At 37.9% G+C, this 16,545-nt stretch overlaps 2 protein-coding genes across 3 annotated transcripts in view; one reads left to right on the top strand and one right to left on the bottom strand.

Annotated features, from left to right (window-relative positions):
• The first annotated feature begins 7,992 nt into the window (after positions 1-7,992).
• LOC112904077 lies at positions 7,993-11,488 on the top strand. The gene is made up of 2 exons (XM_025973299.1): positions 7,993-8,491; positions 11,328-11,488. The coding sequence occupies exons 1-2, from the start codon at positions 7,993-7,995 to the stop codon at positions 11,486-11,488; spliced, it is 660 nt and encodes a 219-aa protein (XP_025829084.1).
• A 4,394-nt stretch (positions 11,489-15,882) lies between these two features.
• Positions 15,883-16,545, bottom strand: part of LOC108737222 (putative helicase MOV-10) — a 63,741-nt gene continuing 63,078 nt past the window's right edge. For both annotated transcript variants that reach the window (XM_025973304.1, XM_025973305.1), the window contains exon 18: positions 15,883-16,195. In XM_025973304.1, coding sequence (XP_025829089.1) covers positions 15,992-16,195 — 204 coding nt within the window. In that variant the 3' untranslated portion in view covers positions 15,883-15,991. The remainder of the gene's footprint in view (positions 16,196-16,545) is intronic.

Below are 16,545 nucleotides of genomic sequence, written 5' to 3'. Positions count from 1 at the left end.
TGTGGAAGTGAATCCAGAAATAAAACTTCTCAGTGATAGCAGTGAAATAAATAGCCCAGTGAATAGTGATATATCAACAGTGGTGTAAATAAATAGAATAATTAATAACCTAGTTTAGTAATAATTTAATAGTGTTTTTAAGTTCTTTAATAATTAGTGTAAATAAATAGTTTTTGTCGTTATCAGAAGTTAATTTTGTTAAACCCACGAACATTACAACTTGTGTCAGGTGTGGGGTTGAGTAAAAGACATTACATTGGCAAAGAAGTTGTACGAATTAAAAGTGGCCGAGTTAAGAAGAGAATTGGAAGAACGGGATGAAACGACAAGCGGTAACAAAGCGGAACTTCAGTGGTGGAGGCATTGAAAAAGGATGGCCATAATCCTGAAACGTTCCTTTTCGAAGACGAATTGTTGCAAATGATGAAAAGTTTGGAAAATAGATTGGAAGAAAATAGTAAGTTTGGAAAATAAATTGGAAGAAAACAGTAAACGTTTGAAACGTGAAGAAAACAGTAAAAGTTTGGAAAATAAATTGGAATAAAAATTTGAAGAAAAAAGTAAAAGTTTGAAACGTGAATTGGTAGAAAACAGTAGAAGTTTGGAGAAAAAATGGGAAGAAAAATTTAATAAGAATATTCAAGAAACAGAAGAGAAGATAAAGGTGCTGGATGAATTGATTTTTAATGGAAGGACAAAACCAATCGAAGGGATGTTGGCGCATCTAGTACACTTAACGAAGCCAGCCAAATCAGCCAAGGAAGCGGTATAGAGTCAAGAAAACGAGTAAAACCACCAACGTTTGACGGAAAGTCCTCATGGACCACATACCACAAGCAATTCGAGGCGAATAACTGGACACCTGAAGAAAAAGCCACTGCGTTGACCGTTGCGCTTCGTGGAGATACATGTGACATTTTGAACACCCTTTCCCGGGAACAATTGGCGGAGTATGAACAGGTCGTAAAACAGTTAGAGTTGCGCTACGGCGAGGCTCATTTAACAGAGGTGTATCACATTCAACTGAAAACTCGTCAGCAGAAACCAACGGAATCCCTACAAGAATTCGAGGCCGATATTGCGAGACTGTCCCGACTGGCCTATCCTAAATACTCCAGAAGAATTGATGGAAAGGTTGGCAGTGGAGGCATTTACTGATGGACTTCGGGACAGTAAGACAACGAATACGCCTTGACCGACCTAAAACGCTAGCTGATGCATTGGCTCGTGCATTGGACTACGAAACTGTTAAACGGGCCTATAGCAAACAGGGAAGGGTTCGGCTTCTGTGTGAAGAAACGGATTCGTCAGAATCTTTAGAAGAAACCGTCTGCTGAATCATCTACAAGTTGGATAAAGAACCCCGAAAGCTAAGATATTGGAATTACTGCAAACTAGGTCATACGAGGAGGTAGTGTAGGAAAAGTACTCGCTCCGGCGGTACATATACTAAAATTGAAACAGTACCTGTTGAAATAAGTGGAGTGATTGACAGATACTGTAGGAATCTAACCAGTGAGCAGAAAGTGCACACCTACTTTGTCAGAATGCCGACGTCTTTGCGACTGACAAGAATGGTAGGGGAAGGACCAATATCGTAAACACAAGATCAAATCGGTAATGCGCAGCCTATTCGTCAAAGACCTAGACGATTGTCCTTGACCAAGGAGAAAGAAGCAGAGCGAATAATCCAGGAAATGCAGAAGACCAGCATAATTGAGCCATCATCAAGTCCATGAGCATCAACGGTAGTATTGGTAAAGAAGAAGGATGGGACAACCCGTTTTTGTGTGGATTACCGACAGCTCAACAACGTAACCAAGAAAGACTGTTATCCACTACCACGGATTGATGACACCTTGGATATGCTTTCTGGCTCGAATGGAAAAGAGCAAGCAGTGTGATCGAATGGAAAAGAATGAAGAGGCAATTCGACTCGTCACGGTAATCGATGACGAGTGGTTACTTCAAAATATAAAACATGACCAAGAAAACGACCCGGACTTGAAGAAGGTGATGGAATGGAAAAGAGACGGAAAACGACCAACGTGGTACCAAATTTCTTCCTGTATCCAAATACTAAAATCCTAATGGGCTCAGTGGGACTCAATTGTTTTGGAGGATGGCATCCTGCAGCGTGTTGTTGAAAGTCCAGATGGAGAGGAAGATAGGAAGCAACTGGTTATTCCTTGAAACAAAGTTAGAGAAGTGTTGCAGTATCTTCATGATCATCTGGAGTGAATAAGACGCTTGGGAAAATTCGTGAGCGATTTTATTGGGTGATCTGTAAGGAAGATGCCGAGAATTGGTGTCAGAAGTGTCGCGAGTAATGGACCACAGAAAAAGCCAAGGGCGCCAATGCGTCAATACAATGTCCGTGGCCCTTTCAAACGTATCGCAATCGATGTGGCGCGTCCATTCCCAGAGTCAGAGAAAGTTAACAAGTACACCGTGGTCGTAATGGACAATTTTACAAGTGGGTTGAAGCCTATGCCCTTCCGAACCAGGGGTTGGAAACCATAGTTGAGGAGCTGGTGAAAGAGTTGATCAGTTATTGTGGGGTGCCCTTGGAGTTGTACTCAGACCAAGGAATATGCGAGCTCCTAGGAATAAAGAAAACTCGAACTACTCTACTCTATCCACAATCGGACGGCATGATTGAGCGAATGAACCGAACCTTGATTAAATATCTCTCCAAGATAGTGTCTGATCACCAGAGGGACTGGGATCGGTATTTGCGTTTATTTTTAATGGCATACCGTTCACCTGTCCACGAAACGATTGGCAAAACACCTGCCAGTGTCCTTTTTGGAAGGGAGTTACGACAAGTCGGTTCGTCTGCATACCCAGATTGCTAGTGACAGGTTTGGTAACCAACTGGAGATCTAGTTTGGTTGTATAATCCTCGTAATCGCCGTGGACTATCACCTAAGTTCCAACAGAATTGGGACGGACCCTATGAGATTGTGAAAAGGATTAACGACGTGATCTACCGAATTAAGAAAACTCCAAATGGGAAGCCGAAGGTAGCCCATTTTAATCGCTTGGCTCCATTCGCTTTGCAAATGAAAAGGAGGCGCGGGCCAATTATTAAGAACTATTCTTTCCGAGCCCACATTCGAAGAGTCCATGTTAACAGGAGTTCTGGAGTGACGCAAGAAATTCGTCGAGACCTCTTTTCTATATCCAAAGAATATTCTCTGGCCCATTGCGTTTCAAAAGATCTCAGAATGAATGAATGAATATCGCGTCCGAGTTAAAACGCAGATTTGGCGGTTTGGAACATCTTGAAGACCAAGTACAGAAGGGAAAAAGACTGTTGTGCTTGCCTGACGGACGACGCAATATCCATTACCTAGTAACTAAAGGAAGATGCTCTGATAAACCAACTTTTATTGACCTTTGGAACGCAGTAATGGAACTCCGCGGACATCTTCTGGAGAATAACCTACACAAGCTGGCGATTACGAAACTTGGTTGTGGACTGGACAACCTAGATTGGAGAATCGTACGGAACATGATCGAAGTCCTGTTTCGCCGTACTGGAATAGACATTTTGGTTTGCAGTAATAACCCGAATCGGACCAATCATGAGAAGACCGTGGGCTGTTACTTCTATTCCAGAAGCGGATGTCGTGAGAGCGAGAACTGCAAATTCCGGCATGATCCTGCGAAACGGAAAATGAAAATGTTTCGGGACATCCTTAAGGAGGGGGCAGTGTAGCGAGCACGAGCGTGTTTGTGTGCGACCGGGCATACGTATGTGTGAGCGGCTTATCGATTCGCCGACTAGCCGCTAACGCCTTTCTTCAAGTGCGCCGTATCTGTAAACGTGTGTGTCGTATCTGCGTTACGGGAAAGCAATTAAACAGTTCAAGGAAAACGAAACTTTTCCGGATGGTTGGAGAAAGTTCCCGAAAGGCAACAAAAGAGTATTTAAAGGAAGAGACGATCGCCGCGAGAGTAGAAATAAATTGACCGTTGCAGAAGTGAACCAAGAAATAAATTGACAGTGATAGAAGTGAAATAAATAGCACAGTGAATAGTCATATATGAACAGTAGTGTAAATAAATAGAATAATTACCAAATTTTAGTAATAATTTAATAGTGTTTTTAAGTTCAATAATAATTAGTGTAAATAAATAGTTTTCGTCTTAGAAGTTAAATTTTGTTAAACCCAGGAACATTACGATACCAAAACTTTTCCAAGCGTAACGCCGTTGGTCAATAGTAGGACAAGTCCCGCCCCTCATCACCAGGAGGATATAAGTAACTACGCATCTTTGACACCGATATCCTTCGATCGACCTTCACAGCGAGCGAACCTTCTTAGCAGACAGCAGCAAACTACCAGTCTACCTTCGACTACCCTCCAACCGATCCTTGAGCAGGGCAGACCAGTCTAAGACAACAGTAGCAGCCTTCTACGGACGGATTAGCCGACAAGGCCGACCGTAATTGTTCGATAGCCAACGCTTCACGCATACAGCTATCAAACTATAGACCACCACTGCCTAGCCGACTAAACGCTAATTGAAAATTTTTTTAACCAACCAACGTTCACTGGGACCGAGTACGCAACGTCTCTTTGAATTTAACACTCACCCTGTTAGGAAGCTAACAAACTAACAAACACGAACACACGTTGCACACACATATACGCTTCACATCCTAAATTACACGTTCACACACATACACACTTACACTCCACACATACACACTTACACACACACCTTATTCAACGATCATGATGGCCACCACCTTTGGCACTCCCGGGAAGAGGACTAGGGCCGTGTCGCCAAGCGATGACCAATCTCGCGAGAACGTGATTGGCAGGCGTAGACATTCTGACTCCTCGCATTCATCACCATCTTCCCTTACCTATTCTTCCATTACTTCCCAAACCTCTTCGCCACCAATATTCGAAGCTCTGATTTCCGACATACCAGACAAATTTTCAAACCAAAAATCCCTATACAATACCATACGCAGCCTACCTTTCATCATTTTCTTTACGCTTACATCGTAAAAAAACTTTCTCCCCCCTCAAGACTCTTTTGTCTGAAAAGACGAAAATACAGCCGTACCGAAAGTCCAAATTCCCTACCATTTCAAAGCGAACAGTAGTCAGACCTACCTTCTCTTGCGTCATTCATTCTGTAGATCTGAATATATCCTCAACCGACATCCTAACCGCCCTTAAAGATCAGAAGATCAATGCCAAAAACGCCTGGCGTATCAAGTCCAGGCAAACAGGCAAAGACACCTTCCTCTTTAGGGTAATCTCCAATTGCCCTAAATCTATACACACCCTACTATCCAAAGGATTCACTATGTTTTCTAAAATTTACAGATGTGAACCTTCCCAATCCCCAGGCCCTCAACCCTTACAATGTGGCAAATGCTTCACATTTCGCCACAACACCGCTTCCTGCTTCCAAAAACAACCATCCTGTTACCGCTGCGGTGGTAACCCTCCCTCCTCTTCCTGCACCTCCTCCCCATAACTGTTCTAACTGCAAAGGCAAGCACCTTGCCTTTGACTCTAAATGTCTCTACAGACCCTCACCTAAATCTCTGGCACCTACGAAAACCGCTCCTATCAAGTATGTTGATCCACCAGCAGATGAAATGTCGGAAGACGATCAGCACTCCCGAAACCAGCCGCTTCAATAGGATCGAGGAAACTATCAGGTTTACATAACTATGTATGACCTCACTACATCCGAACCAACGCTTCGTCGAAAGCGTAGTCGCCCGGCAAGCCGCCCAGATTCCATAACACCAATCACCTCACCTCCAAGATACTCTCACACCTAAATCCACACCAATCGATGACTCATCTTCCTCGTTAATTATCATTCGCGGACCTTAAAATTTGTACAATTAACTAAACGGATGGAAGAGAAAAAAGAATAACATAATACACACACTAAATAATGTTCTGTACACATTCTCGCACTACAAGAAACACTATCTACACGCAAAGAATGGCAACACATAGCACAGTACTACCGAAACGACAACCTACTCTACAAAAAAGGGACGGCGCTAATCATACACAATTCCATTGCGTCCAACCGATTTTTCTTACCACCTCAATTCCAAGAGCTCGACTGCTGCGCAGCTACGCTGCACCTTCACTACAGAGATACGTTTAATTATCTTTACATTTTAGAAAAGATAGAAAAAAATGAAAAAAGGAATAATATAGTAGTAACGGGTTGCAAAATAAAAGGAAATACTGCAGAGAAAATAAAAGAGGAGGTTGGGCAGATTATTTATACCAAATTGCAAATAAAACCAATGATAATAACTGCAAATAAATTGGAAAAACATAATAGGCAGATTATTTTCATTAAACTACAAGACTGGGAAAACAAAAAACAAATTTTACATGCAAAAAGTAAACTAAAAGGAACAAATATATATATAGACAGTGAACTAACGGAAAATGAGAAAAATATACAACAAAGCATAAAGCAGATAGCGTCCGAAGAGAGACAGAAAGGAAAAGTTGTTAAAATAGGTTACAAGAAACTAAAAGTAGATGAGAGATTGATGGTATGGAACGAAATGGAAGGAAAACTTACGCCAAAAAACTAAAACATAAAATAGACAATAAGTATCAGATTACCAACAAAAATGCGCTCAACTTAGATAATAGGGGATTATTAGGAACAATAGCGGGTAATATTGCTAGACAATTAAGAGACAACTTAGATAATAAAGTCGACAAAAGAATATACAAAGAAAATAACAAAGCAAAATGTTTAAAAATAACCTTTTGGAATGTTGCGGGTATTAGGAATTTAGAGGAAGAATGGGAAAAACTACTGGAGTATGACGTAATAAATTTAACAGAGACTTGGGCGGACGAAAAAGACAGAGAATTAATAGAAAATAAATTGATAAATTACAATATTTTACTGGTTGAAGCAAGAAGGGAAGGGAAAAGGGGAAGGCTAAAAGGAGGAATGGTCACGGCATTTAGCAAATCCCTAAATGTAAAGTCTACAATAATAGAAAAGTTAAATGAGGAACTAATCAAACTAGATTTAAACACAGACAAAGGAAAACTTATGATCTTAAGCGTATACATGAGAGATAGAAGGAGTGAAAACTATGAAAAAGTAGGAAAAATATTAGAAGATATCAAGGAAGGATACATAATAATGGGAGGAGATTTTAACGCAAGAACAGCAAATAAAGGTGGAAGAGAGAGTGAAATGATGACAGAAGAATATAGGCTATCGAAAGATAAGGTTTTAAATAAAGAAGGAGAGGTACTACTGAATTGGGTTTCAGATAATGGAATGTACATCCTAAATGGAAACGTAAGAGGCGATGAACAAGGGGAATTAACCTACATAGGAACTAAAGGAAGGTCAGTAATAGATTACGTAATTACTAATAGGAAAACTGAAGAAGATCTGATAGAGAGAATGCAGGTAGTGGATAACAATGAGTCAGACCATCAAAGATTAGACTTGCAATTAAATATTTTAACGAAAAAGGTACATGAAAAAGGATCTAAATACAAAACAATAATCTACGAAGGATGGTCGGAGGAGGATATTTTAAATTACAACAATAAGTTAAAAGAATTAGGAAGACCAGAAAATTGGAACGGACTCAGAGAAAAGCTAAAAGCAGCGGTATGTATAAAGGAAATAAGGATTAATACAAGTATCCAGAAAAAGAAATGGTGGGATCAAGAATGTCACGCAGCAAAACTAGAGTTAAAGAAGACAAGGAAAAAATATATAGAAACAGGTGAACTGAAAACAGATTACTGTGAATGTAAAAAGAAATACAAAAAAATAATTGAGGATAAGAAACGACTGACATTGGAGAAAGACTGGTCAGAAGCAAGAAAGGACAAAACGGGAAAGAAGTTCTGGGAGTTAATAAACAAACAAAGAACAAAAAAAGAAGAGATAAGTAAAAAAATACATATGGTTGAATGGACTGAGCACTTTGCTAAACAAATGGGAGGAAAAGTAGTAGAAGAAACAAGACAGCTGGGTAAAGAAGAGAAAATAGAAAAAAATGAAGATCAAGAAATAACGCAAGAGGAAGTAGAACAAGTAATAAAGAAGCTGAAAAAGAAAAAGGCGGCTGGAGAAGATAAAATCACAAATGAAGCCTGGATATATGGTGGAAAGGAATTACAAGAGAACTTGCAAGGAATACTAAATAAAATATGGAATGGAGATGAAGATCTGCCTGAGGAATGGAAAATGGGAATAATAAAACCAATTTTCAAGAAAGGAGATAGACATAAACCGGAAAACTACAGAGGAATAACTCTTATGAACACAGGATATAAAATTTACGCGGAAATACTTAGGAAAAGATTAGAAAAGGAATTGGAAGACAAAAAAGCATTAGGAGAGACGCAGATGGGATATAGGAAAAATAAAGGAACTATTGACGCAATATACATAGTTAAAACGGCCATCGAAGAAGAAATAAAGAAAGAAAAAGGTGAAATTTTCCTCTTCTTTGCAGACATGAAAGGAGCTTTCGATAAGCTTAAAAGAGATACGATATGGAAGACCTTAGAAGAGCTAAATATAGAAAACAAATTAAAAGAGAGGATAAGAGAAATTTATGAGGAAACTTACTTTAAGATAGAAGTTAATGGGGAAAAATCAAAGATTATATCAATGAGAGAAGGCATAAGACAGGGGTGTCCACTGAGCACAGTACTTTTTAATGCAACATTTGCAAACTTAGAGAAGAAAATGAGCACAGCGCAAGAAGGAGGTATAGTAATCGGTAGAAAAAAAATTTGGTCAGTGTCATATGCAGATGACATAGTTTTATTAGCGAATAATGAAAGAGGAATGAGGGAAATGTTAACAAAATTCAACAAATACATAAAGGAAAGAGGGTTGGAATTAAATACAGACAAATCAAAAATTTTAAGAGGGAAGAAGGCAGGAGGAAGAAAGAAAAAAGTCGAATTCCAATGGAACGGAAAAACAATCGAAGAGGTTACAGAATTTAATTACTTAGGCTTCATATTACAGAGGAATAATGGAGTAGACAAGCACATTAAAAATCTGAAAAAGAAGGCATTAAGTGTAATGGGAAAAGTATGGGGAATAGGAGAAAGAAACTTAAGAGATTGCTGGAAAAAGAGAATGTTTCTTTTCGAGACACTAGTAGAAAGTATAATAATGTATGGGGCAGAAATCTGGGGATGGGAAGAGAGAAAAGAAATCGAAAGTATTCAGGACAGATATATTAAATGGACACTAAAGCTAGATAAGAGTACTCCGAGATACCTTCTTCAGGAAGAAACTAAATATGAAAAACTGACCATAAAATATTCAAAAAGGGCCTTAAAGTACGAAGAAAAAATATTAAATTCCGAAGGCAACGCAATACTAAAAGAATGTGTAAAAGTTAAGGACAAAATTGCGCTCTTGCAAAAGGAAGAAAAGAAAACCACAAGGGAAAGATGGAAAAAAGAAAGAAAGAATTTTTTAATGGAGAGAGGGTGGTCAATCAAACATTATATATGGAAGCTGGAAAATGAGAGAAATGTATGGAAGGAACTAGAAAACTTAACTAAAGATATTGACAAACAAAGAAGGAGAGAGAAAATGAGAAACATGAAATTCGCTCAAGAGTACAAGATATTATGGAAAGAAGGAGAAGAAAAACCTCATTATTTGAAAGATGAAGGAGTAAAGAGAAAAAACCACCTACAATTAACTGCAAGATTCAGATTGGGAAGCGAAAATAGAGCGTCAAGGTATTGGGAGGAAGAAGAAAAGAAATTATGCAGATTATGTAAAAAGGAGCCAGAGACGCTTGAACATATTTTTGAGCGATGTGGGGAAACGGGAAGTTCTGCAAAAAGCTGGAAAGCTCAACTGGAAGGAGTGAACAACATGAAAAGGATGAGAGAAATCTTATGGAAGAGAAAAATAGCAGGAGAAGAAAAATAATAAAAATTGTACTTGGTATATATAAAACATATTTTTGCACCTTGTATATATAAAACATAATGTTTTTAATAAAGCTATCTATCTATCTATCTATCTATCTATCTATCTATCTATCTATCTTTACGTTTTATAACAAACATTCTACCAGGCTACCAGTTGAGTTCTTATCTTACGTATCAACCATTTCTAGAGCCATAGTTCTAGGAGATTTTAACGCGCGACACACTACATTCGGAGATACCAGTAGAAACGCCAACCGGCGAATACTCGCAATCGCGCTTCTCACATTCAATTTATTCCGCATAAGAAACACTGATTTCACCTTTTTAAGCCATCAAAGCTCGTCCATTCCAGATCATATACTCTGTACGGACAGAGTCGCGCCACTTTTTTCCGACGAATGTGAAATAGGAACTCCGATAACTAGCGACCACATACCACTATCTGCCACACTTAATATCCGATCATGTAAAATTACACCTAATTATGCCACTACAAGAATATTAATTTCGACAACCTTCGCGAAGACATCAGTAACTCTAACCTCTTCCAACCGACAGTATGACGACAGGATGAAATCGACACCGCGATAGATAATTACAACACATGTGTACAAAACGCGATACACGAAACTGCGCCAGTCAAAATAATCTGTATAGGCCCAAAACCTCTCCCGCGAGAGATAATTGAATTATTCAAAAGAAATCGCGCATTGTATAGACAATTTACGAGAACCCGCGATCCACTCGTTAAAACAGAAACGCGTTAGTTCGACTTAAAACAAACAAACATCAAGAAAAACGTTGGCACGAAACCTGCTCAAAACTTAATTTTCACGATGGCTCCAAATTTTGGAATAAATTCAAAACAAACACCGGTCAAAAACAATCTACAATTACCCATTTAGTAATCAATGATCACATCTACAATACAGCGGAAGAGCAATCCAATGCGTTCGCCGATACATTGCAAAATTTGCACGTTACCTACACGGGTCCACACAACGACGCGATACGCGCCGCGAGAATATATCATAACGTCATAAACGTAATACAAACCGCACAACACGATGAAAATCATATTTTACGCGAAATAACACAGGACGATGTCACAGACACATTCAGTAAACCAAAAAACAATTCATCTGGTGAAGATGGAATCACCAATAGTATCATTAAAAACCTACCTCCCTTCGCCATTGACCACCTTATCACCATATTCAACGCGATTCTCAAAACGGGATACTATCCGACGAACTGGAAGACCGCAAGATCACACGGATCCTAAGACCTACCGACCAATTTCTTTAATAAATAACATGGGCAAAATCTTCCAAAGAATACTCGCGACACGCCTTTCAGACTACTGCAGGGACAACAACATCATCCCAGACACCCAAGCCGGGTTCCGTAAGGGACTAAACTCTTTTGACCCGGTACTCAAAATACAAACAGAGGCAATATCAGCCATGAATTCGGGCGGTTGTACCCTAGCAGTAGCGCTCGACTTTGACACAGTTTAGCATAACGGGCTACTATACAAACTATTACAAATTAACCTTTCCCCTTTCTTCTTAAAATTAATTCACTCTTTCTTAACAGATAGACCGTCAAAAATCAAAATAGGGAACACGTTATTACGCACATTCACGCTATCCGCAGGCGTACCCCAAGGCACGGTTCTTGCGCCACTATTATATAACATATTTTGTCACGACATTCCACAGCCCCTCGATAATTCAATAAGTCTGGCTCAGTACGCAGACGACACCGCTTATTGGGCATACGACATAAACACCAAAGTATGTAACTCTAAAATTAATCTTCAAGTCAATCAACTAGAACTATGGCTCAGTAAATGGCGTATCAAAACTAATCCAAACAAAACTTTACTCATTCTATTCAGACATCCTAATCTCGTCACCAAAAAATCCCTTTCAACGCGCGACGTAAATATTACACTACTTAACACTCGACTAACACTGAAAACAGAAATCACAAACACACTGGATAGAGTACGAAAACGCGCTAACTTAATCTCTCTAATAAACGGTCGAATAAAGACGTGTAATACAAAAACTCTTCTCCATACATATAAAACATTTGTAAGACCTCATAGATAGATTATCGCGCAGTATCACTAACCACAGCCACACTATGGCACACACACAAAATACTAACAACCGAGAGGTGTATTTTACGTAAAATCGCGAGACTAAATATATTATTTCCTTCCGACACATTATACGATAACATCACATCAATCCCCACACGCATAAACACACTACAAACAAACTTCGCTAAAAGAGCCATCGAAAACACCAACCCCATCACAACAAAAACTCTATCCCACATACCCGAAGGATCACACAAAAACCAAAACACAAAATCCCCTTCCCCCCTGCCAAATTATTGGCAACCACTCCCGGCCTCCCTAACGAATACCTCAATTACCTGGATAACCTTCCCAACTCCTTAAAATAACCCCACACACACACACACTCTCACACACACACACACACACACACACACACACACACACACACACACACACACCTACACCCACACACACACACAAACGCATTCTTAAAAACACAATCACATACAACTCTGAACAACAATTGACTGAAGAGGACCTTAATTAATCCTATAACGGCCTGAGGTAGAGGGATTTTAGTCGGTAGGTCCAAGGACATCTTCCTCGGGAATCCGACACTACCCAGTCATGGCTGGCTGTCTTTTGAAGATTTCCTCTCTTCCACGAAAACAAAAAAAAAATGACACCGACACTATCCACCGAGTGACTTTTGCGATACCACTTACGAACGTGACGACCACTTCATCACCCTTGAGAATGCTTGCCGCAGTTGTAGGCGAAACGTTAGGAAGTAATTTTCATAGACAGCGGCCAGAAAACCCGATCACACTTTCTGTTTAAGTGTGTTGACTATTTCTTCTTCGAAAGTGTGCAGCTATATTTCTTGCATTATTCCTGATAATGGACTTCACATGGCTAATCCATTTTTTGTTTATAGTATGAGTTGTTGAATCTGAAATAATTTTGATTTAGAATTGTACGAAGCATTCTTCTTAATTGTTTTGTATTTATTCTCCCAAAAATTGTTTCTATTATTAAAAGTTTCTTCAGTATGTATATTTGTGTATAGGTTTGTGATGTCAAATGATACTATACTTATTTTGTTTGTTATATTAATATTATAATGTCTACCTCCAAGATATGCGTTATTTTCTCATCGAGCCACCATTTCCTTGGGATGTGCAGAGCACCACATTCAAATTGGAAATCAGATATTTAGTCGATTTGCACAACGGTCTTTGCTGCGAATAGGCGGACATTCAACAGTATTCCTTTCGTGAACTAGTCCATCCTATACTACAAGAGGCAGATGTGGTGTATTGTTATGGAGAGGTAACCAAGCGGTGGTTAAGCGACTACTTGGAGGAAGAATATTGCCCATTTCCCATTGATCAGGAACTGTATTTAAATGTTGATGTAGGTGACAACCACTTAAAACACAGAATACCCTTTTGTGTTTATCTAACTGATAGGTTTATAAATTACTGCAAGCTTCTTCAGAACGCCTCACAGGTGAGCTTACGTTGCAGTGCTTAAGCGACAACTTTCTGTGGTGGTCAATTTCATCAACTAGAAGGAAGTAGGTTACCTGTTTTCGCCTACAACAGTGTTCCTAATACAACAATGGCAACCAGTTTTTATTGGCATAGAAGGCTTTATGGGCTCCTTTGAGTGATTTATTTTTTTAAAGAAGTTCCCATTGCATACCTACCCGAGAAAGATGTGCGTTATTTCCTCATCGAACCACACTTGATGTGTAGTTCACCACATTCTGATTGAAAAACAAGCATTTGATCGATTCGCACCACGATCTTCGCTGGAAATCAGGAAACATTCCAAAACAATTCCTTCAGCGAATTAGTCTATCCTCTTCTACAGAGGGCAAGTTTGGTTTATAGTTGGTATTGGAGAGATCATACTTCAGTGGTTGAATGGCAAGAAATCAACTTTGTTAACTTGGAGGTCATGTTCACAAAATTGTCTTTTTCTTACTGTACATCTGTTTATTAAATAAATAAATGTATGGATCGCGCTTGCATAATGCCTTACGTATGCCGGATGCAAATTATATATATTTTGTATTACATTTCCTGAACCTGATAATAGTATGATCTCTTCAGCTTTTATGTACATAATAATTAAAAAACGGGTCACAGACTCGATGAGGAGTACATGCATGCAGCTGACAGTATATTTAAATTCGAGGAATTTCACGGCAAGGATAAGTACCATTGTATGTGTAAATGCGCAGACGTTATTTCTAACTCCTGAGTCGAAAATCCTTTCCACCTTTATTCCATCTTCCAAGTTAACATATACCTTTCTATTTGTAAAGCATTTGTAGCTGTTTAATTTGAGTTAGTATTTAATTATCAGTAACAAGATACACATCGCTATCATCGTGAAAACAAAACTACGCTTAAAAAATAAGTAGGGACTTACAATATAATAGGGGTAAAGTGTTTACAAGAGAATTGTTGCGTCCGGAGTGAATTCACTTATTCCCACCACAAGATTCTAAATCGAGGCAGTTCAAGGTCAAGTGCAAAGATGCTATTCCTCACTCCTCATCAATCGATTCTAAATAGAGAAAGTCAAAGGGACAAGTCGCGAACATGTAAAGACGTTGTTACTCACTCATTAACCGATTCTAAATAGAAAGAAAAATGAGGGAATCGCTATTCCACTCACTCCTCCTAATTCAGAATCCGCTCATTCCCCGTACTAGTATGCAATTGAAACCATAAAATTTTAAAATAACTATATTCATAGCTTCAATTTGACAATTTAGTGAAATTTTTGCAGTTTTATTTTTTCATTCAAAATGTAGTTGTAGTGTTGTTTCTTGTATAGAGGAGAAAATTTGCTAATTCGATTTTTCTCACTCAACATTTTTCAAAGTACTCAGCATGACATATTACGTAGGGTTTGACTGAATAATACACTAAACAGTAGGCTTTAGTGTGATTGGATTTATTTACATTGATTAGTAGAGTAGAAAAGATATAATAAAATTGTAAAGAATGAATGAAATGAAATAGAACGGAATGAGGATTTCATAAACAGAGCCGACAAAGAAGTAGTTGTGCAAGAGAACACTTCTTTATATGACTGTTACCTATGATAGAAACAAAGCAATGGAATTTTGACCAGAATTGTCAATGCAGAAGGAGAAATCTATTTCGGAAAAGTAACTGAACGCAGAACAAGTTAGTAAATAAGCATGTATTATATGATATTGTAAAGTCTAATGTATATATTAATGAACAATTTCACGCTTCTTCAGAAATAACATGTTGTAGATAGTTAGTTGTCTATACACAAGTCTGCTAATCAGTTGTGTGATAATCTCCTTATATTCGAATAAAGTTTAATTTCTTTACAAAGTTAATTTTGATTTCAAAGAATATATATATAAACGGTAGTTCTTCAACTGTTTTGATCCTTCAAATCTTTTATATAGATCTGTTTAAACCTGTGTACATGTTAGATATTAGGATAAATCATATATGTAAACGTAAAGTACCTAGCATTTTGCTGACTAGGTAAAACCGAGCTTCTAAATGTAGTGTCGTTGTTAAGGTACTTTAGCTTCAGATAAGACTGTGAATTTTGTACATTGAAAAGAATAAATGTTCTTTCTTTTAAAAAAGATAATTTTATCGTTTGAGCATTTAACATACATACCTTCCTCCAACATTACTGTAAGTTTTTCGAATAGAATAGTATTAATTAATGTGGTTATGCTAATTAGAAAAATTGAGGACAAATAATACAAATAAATATTAAAACCAACAATTCGATTTTTTTAATTAGAAAGTTAACTGACAAAAGGACACTTACAAATATAAAAGAATATTTCAATAACTTCAACGTCATTTCAATATGCTAAAATTAACATTTATTTTTAATCAAACACGATAAAAAACTAATTAACAGTAATATCCGCAAGTTTCTGTAAAACATTTTCTACCTTTACTTTACAACGTAAATTGAAAGGTGCGCCGACCAAACAATGATTTTCTATACAAAACTTTAAAAACTCTCTCCAGTTTTCATCATTTTCAAGGAGGAAGGGATTACCAATGACAATTAATAATGCTTTTGCTCGTGTTAAAGCAACGTTAAATCTCTGAAAAAGAAAATAAATATTTCAGATTGACATTATTGTGTTTAGTCCAGTCAAATTAGATTGAAAAAAATTGAACAATTAGGAATGCTTACGAATATTCTAAAAAATTAGGTAAATAAAATATTTCGGTCTGTATATTATCAAATGAAAATAACATATAAATTGTAGAAAGTTCCCAGAGTAACATTTTCTAGCTTCAAAGATATACTTACAGATTCAAAGCTAAACGACGCAACATGTAAGAACGATTTTACAACAACCCGATTGGTTTTTTCGAGTTATTTATTGTTAACAGTTTTATTTGAGGCTCGTGTAGACTTAATTGTTAAAGTGAATTTGAAACCAATAAT

This window comes from Agrilus planipennis, unplaced genomic scaffold (genome assembly GCF_000699045.2).
Source record: "Agrilus planipennis isolate EAB-ADULT unplaced genomic scaffold, Apla_2.0 scaffold81, whole genome shotgun sequence".
NCBI classification, from domain to species: domain Eukaryota; kingdom Metazoa; phylum Arthropoda; class Insecta; order Coleoptera; family Buprestidae; genus Agrilus; species Agrilus planipennis.
Note: the sequence above shows the minus strand (reverse complement) of the source record. Positions and strands in the feature narration are given on the sequence as shown.